Source organism: Acomys minous (assembly GCF_964271855.1).
Source record: "Acomys minous genome assembly, chromosome: 14".
NCBI lineage: Eukaryota > Metazoa > Chordata > Mammalia > Rodentia > Muridae > Acomys > Acomys minous.
In genome coordinates, this window is record NC_140496.1 from 9124967 (window position 1) to 9130966 (window position 6000).

A 6000-nucleotide genomic window follows, 5' to 3' on the forward strand; every position below is an offset into this window, starting at 1 on the left:
CTTTGTGTTTCAGGCATTGGCTGGGAAATGGTACCCCAGCCCTTGGAGGCCAATCATGGGAACTTGATGAAGCCAAGATCCTGAAGGCCTGACGATAGTGAGCTCCTGGTGAACAGAGCCCTTGACATTGCTCAGTTACAGTGTCATTGACTTGTAGTCTGAGGCTCATCTAATGGCCACTCCATGAGGCATTGTCCCCTGGGGAACATGGCCATCAGGCCTTCGTACCTCTCTGCCTACTTATCCTTCTTCAGCTAGTAGGACTTAAGCACTGTCCTCTTTCTCTCTGGGTTGAGTCCATTGAGTATGTCCATTGAGCTTCCCTGGCCCCCGCTGACACAGGCTGGCAGTGACAGGATCAAGGCCTGTCTGCTCCCTCACAAGCCAGGATTAGAAACAGTCTGAGATGCGGGGTGGTGGTGGTGCACTCCTTTAATCTCAGCACTCGGGAGACAGAGGCAGGTGGATCCCTGTGAGTTCGAGGCCAGCCTGGTCTACAATGTGAGTCCAGGACAGCCAAGGCTATACAGAGAAACCCTGTCTCAAAAAAAAAAAACAGAAAAGAAAAAAGAAACAGTCTGAGATGCCCCTCCTGACACACAGAGGTGTGCTTGGGCTCAGCTGATGAAAACAAGCACCATGACCCTCTCACCCACACTATGACTAGCAGCCTGGGCTACTTCACTCAGGCTCAGAAGTAATATCTGCCTTGCCAGCCTACCTAATGGGGTCAGTTAGCCTATGGTCTCTGATGAGCTGATTCTCAGAAAGGCTGAGAAGCTGTGGTTTTGTGGCACCATTGACCAATCACTGTCCTCTTGCAGGGATCATGCCTGGCCGCTACAACCAGGAGGTGGGACAGACCATTCCTGTCTTTGCCTTTCTTGGAGCCATGGTGGCCCTGGCCTTCTTCGTGGTACAGATCAGCAAGGCCAAGAGCCGGCCGAAGCGGAGGAGACCCAGGGCAAAGCGCCCACAACTTACACAGCAGGCCCATCCCCCAAGGACTCCATCAGTGTGATCACAGCGGCCAGCCACAGAAGTCAACAAGCCTTGGACCACTCTGGTGGCCACACAAGATATCAGAGAGCTCCCTGGGTGGTGCTTGTTTCCAAGGGATCCCATCTCCAGCTTGTGGCTGGGTTAGTGTGTTCTGCCCAGGCATCTCTGAGGTACATCCCTTAGTGCCTCATTGTGCTGGGCTCTGGCAGGAGGCACTCAGTAGTGGCTGAGCCTCCAGTGTCATGCTGCCCAGTGACAGTGCACCAAAGACGCAGAGCCTAGAAGGGCTGTCGGGACACACTTTCTACATAATGCTCCAACCCTGACCAAGCAAAGACATGCTTGTGACAGGCTATTTTCTATATTTATTGTGGGGAGAGTCACTTTAAAGGCTTGTGCTTCTTGGAAGCAAAGCTGTTGTTTTTGTTTGTCAGTTGAGTGCAGTTTTCTGCAATGAAGGAGTTGGATTCCAGGACCTCCCTTTGATGAGAGAACAGACTGAACTGAAGGGAACTTGCACAGATCCAGGAAATGCAGGCCTTCGCTTTATTTTTATAAGTATCAACTGCCATCATGTTTTGTAATTTGGGATCTTGATTTCACCGTTGTTGGTGAAGGAAATTTTCAATAAATATGCATAACCTTACAAAGCTGCAACGTGTTGTACACCAGAGCCCTGCCCCCTTCCCATCCTCTGATAGCCCCGAGTGGAGTCTACGTTCGCTAGCTCACACACTGTAAAAATGTCCATGTCAGGCTAGGCCTCAGCGAGCCCTACTTTCTCACAAGGTGATGTGGCCAGTGCCCCTTTACCCTTAACTCCAGAACATTCTTATCACACCCAAGGAAAACTCAGGCCTGTGAGCAGTCAGTCACCTGTCTTCTTGCCCAGCCCTGCGGCTAGTCTGCTTTCAAGGGTTTGCCCGTCTGGTGGTCTCCTATTATGAAATAACCTGTGTGGTTATTGGCAGCTGGTTTCTGTTTGCATCATGCTTCATTCATGGTATAGTTGGTGTCAGTGCCATTCCTTTCTGTGGCTGAATAATACCCTGCTGTGGGTAGACCACTTGCCAGCTACTGTTCACAGTGTCCTCATTCGGGTGTAGGTAAGCCAGCATCTTTGTGTTTCTTTTGGGAGTCTTCCTAGGAGTGATGACGTCATGACTAACCCTGAGTTTGGAGGAACTGTCAAACTTGCCAGAACAGTACAGTAGTCCACACCTTAGCCAGCAGTGTGACGTCTGGCCCATGTTTGTCTCTGGTGTTCGGTTACAGTGCTGCAGAGGCATCCCTGTAGTTCTGCTGTGTAGTCCTGGAGACTGAGGTGGAATAGTCATCTGTGCAGCTTCCACCCTGTGTTTGGTTTAATGGGGTCATTTGAGTCTTTGCTACTGACTTGACATGTCCAAGTAGGAATTCTTCATCAGACTTATAGTGTCTTCCCTCCTGAGAGGCCTCTCTCTTCTTGACGGTGCCCTTTAAAGCATGAACATTATTAATTTTGGTCAGGTTTGGGCTTCCTCCTAAGATTGCTTCTTTACGCATGCTGAGTCCCAGCATCCTCAGCGTGGAATCTGTGTCTAGCCAGCCTGCCATGCATGCCAGCTGCCAGGCACCAGCTCTACACCATAGCTGAGAGCAGCTGCCTGGAGGCCTGTGGCTGTGACCAGGGCTGCTATGTGTCGTGAACAAGAGAAAGTCCAGGGAGAGAAGAGGAGAACTCCCCTCGTGTCTTGCCCTTGGCAGGTCAGTGGGCTACTCATAGCTGTAGCTGCTCTCATGGCTGCTGTTGGTCTAGAAGGTATCACTAAGGCCCATGAAGTGCTGGATCCCTGTTGGGGTACTTCAGGATGTCACAAGCAGCGTGGGCTTTGTCAGCATACAGTGGACTCTCTGTCTGCATGTAACTCCCGCTTGCCCCAAGAGGGATTAATCTGGAGCCTTTTGTCACTGTCAGGGTACGGGCTCATTATCACCGCTCAGCTCCGGGGACCACTGGGATGGTTATTCCACTAGTGCACAGGGCCCAGCAGAGCAGGAATGAGATGGCCCGCGGGCTGAGGCAGTGGGGCACTGAAGTGTGGAATGTATGAGATCTTCAAATTGAGGTCCCATCTCTGCCACTTGTCATGAGTGCAAGCCACATCTCTGGACTTTGATTCGTGTGTGAAGCAGCCAGTGACAGCCCCTCCACATTGACGTGAAGATGAGCTGCTGTGGGCTTGGGACTAGTGCAGCTCTCAGGACAGCATACTGGCTGCTGGACTGACAGGTCCTGCCTGCACCCAGCTGCTACCCACAAGCTTGCCACAAAATCACTTCGCCGCATTAGAGTGTCCCCAACAGTCTTCCTTCCTTCCTGGGTCTCTAGACAATTTGACCCCTCAAGCCCCGCCCTGCCAGCTCCTGAGTGCTATGTGCTCTTGGGTCCCATGTTTGCTCTCTGTATTGGACACCCGTATCCAAGTCTCTATACTAGCAGGTTTGTCCATGCTGGGACCAGACAAAAAGCGAGGACTCCGGTACCTCCTGAAGCTGAGGACAGGCCCTGGGGGCCAGTTAGCTCCACAGCTGCTGCACGGGACCTGCCAAGCCCTGGGCACCAGCTGAAGTGGGCAGCGTGCTGAGGCTGCTCAGCAGCCTGCCGTACTCTGCTGTCCTGGGTTGGCCTGAGCAAGGAAGCCCACTGAGGTGAGGGAGGCTGGGCCTTCGATCTGCTGGGCTGCATATTGCAGGAGACTGTCCCATTTTTCCCTCTGTGGATTAAGTAGGGGTTCCCAGAGAAGTTCTTGTTTTCGATTGTGTATACTAATTGGATGTTGGTTTCATCCACTGGTGCCTAGAAAGTACAGAGGACTGGCCTAGAAACACAAGTTCTAGTGCCTTGCCCCCATTGTCCTAATGCATCTGGAAGAGTCTATCAGTGGAGACAGTAAAACCGTTGCAACCTCAGTCATAGGTGTGCCGGAAGTGGCTGAACCAAAGCTGCAGGAGATGTGCACGGTTCTACTATAGCTGAGTAGCAGAGGCCACTGGCAAACTAGCCTTGAAGGATGCTCTGCCCCGTGCTACAGCGTGACGAACCTTCAACACACGTGGTGAGATGTGAAATGCTGCATCTCCTGTGACTGCCTTGGCGTGAAATGTCCAGAACAGACAAATCCATGGAGACTAAGCAGATTAACTGTTGCCAGGGCTAGAGAAGAAGGGGCTTGAGGTTTGGGGGGTGGGGTGAAGGGTGGTGTTGAAAATACTCAGGAATTAGTGGTCATGGTGGCACCGTGCTGGGAATGCACTTAAGCCCCTGAGATGCATTCAGCGTGGTTAACGTGGTTAACGTGCTGAGGTGCTGAGTTGCGTTAATTCTGCACCCCACCCCACCCTTTCACAGGCTCCCACATACCTTCCCAGGGGATCCTTGTGGTTGGGTCAGCCCCTGGGAGCAGCTAGCTGGGAGCATGGAAAAGGGTCCGTGGCCCTACAGACCTGAGTAGGAGCATCAGTCTGTGACCAGGCTGTGGTGGATACAGAGGCTGTGGGCTTGGCAGAGGCTCTAGCTCTATGCCTGTGCCCTGCCCCAGCTGTGACCTGGCCCAGGCCTCTTGGTTACCTAGCCTTCCCACTTTCTTCCTGGACATACTGTTGGCAAGAGGGAGGTGAACTTGGAAGTGAATCTAAGGCTTCCCTGCACCTCCCCTTCCCCCACTTCTGAGACAGGACTGCTGATTATTCCTGCAGACGGAACCTCATGGTCAGGGGAGGGGGACAAGAGGACCCAGGAGGATTGTAAGCACAGACCCGGCCCTCGCCCAGGAGCCTGAGGCCTCTGCTCTCAGATTTCTCAGAGATCAGGGTGGCAAAGGACCTGGTAGAGGCCTGTAAACAACATTTGTTCCCTGATGCTGGCTCTTGAGATTGGAAGCTCCAGAGAGTTCTTATTTGGCTGAGTGGCAGGGTCACTGGGGAGGCTCCTAGAGGACTGTCTCCTGCCTGTCTCACCTCTAGTGGCTGCTGCACATAAAGATTTATGGGCTGGCCTCATCTCCCAAGGACAGCACGGTAGGCGCTTCGATCTGTGATGAGCTCTGAACTCTTACAGGGACACCTGTTCTAAGTGAAGGTCGGTGAGGAGACACACAACCACCCGTGTACCCCAGGTAGGACGCCAAGCCCTAGTTGAACCAGTGAGCTCACTAGAGTTTGTTAAAGAAGTGTGGATGACTCAGCCGCTCACCCCAGTGTGGGTGCTGAGCCCAGCATTGCCCCAGTCGACCCTCTGCAGGAAGAATTGAGTAGCTAGGACCTCAGACAAGGGTCTTTTTGTTTTTGTTTTTGTTTATTTTTGTTTTCCGAGACAGGGTTTCTCTGTGTAGCTTTGGCTGTCCTGGATTCCCTTTGTAGAGCAGGCTGGCCTCGAACTCACAGCAATCTGCTTGCCTCTGCCTCTCAAGTGCTGGGATTAAAGGCGTGCGCCACTGCAGCCGGCTTCAGATAAGGGTCTTATGATGGCGTCATCTAAGGAGATTTTCAGCAGGGCTGACCTCCATGCGGGTATCCTGCAGTGGTCCCAAGACATCCCAGGCTCACATCCATTTCAAGAGTGTTCATCTTATTTGCAGACCCCTCTCGCCATGTGCGGTCACATCACAAGGACTGCAGGGTTAGGATGGAGCCATTTTTGTGCCCTCCTCAGCCAGCCACTTAAAGCCTGAGGGGCCTGCTGTGGATGCTGAACCCTAGCTCTGCATTCGTTGGGTTGCCTCTGCAGGCCGTGGGGCCCCAGGAAGCCCCACCTACTCAGCATGGTGTCATGCCCCCTTTTCAACACCTCATGCTTTCTTAGACAGCTGTTAGGAGTCCTCTGTCAAACCAGTGTTGCCTGGGGTGCTGATGGACTGGCACTGGCAGTTTTTAGAAGCGCCCTATGGGGCTGAGGTTTAAAAGAAAAAAAAAAACAACAACAACAAAACAAACCATAGGCAATGTCATGTGACCTGC

General features: G+C 52.6%; 1 protein-coding gene across 2 annotated transcripts in view; it reads left to right on the forward strand.

Moving 5' to 3' along the window:
• Positions 1-1652, forward strand: part of MBTPS1 (membrane bound transcription factor peptidase, site 1) — a 53336-nt gene extending 51684 nt beyond the window's left edge. For both annotated transcript variants that reach the window (XM_084757447.1, XM_084757448.1), the window contains one exon: positions 825-1652. In XM_084757447.1, the coding sequence (XP_084613573.1) occupies positions 825-1021 (197 nt within the window). In that variant the 3' untranslated portion in view covers positions 1022-1652. The remainder of the gene's footprint in view (positions 1-824) is intronic.
• Positions 1653-6000: the final 4348 nt, after the last annotated feature.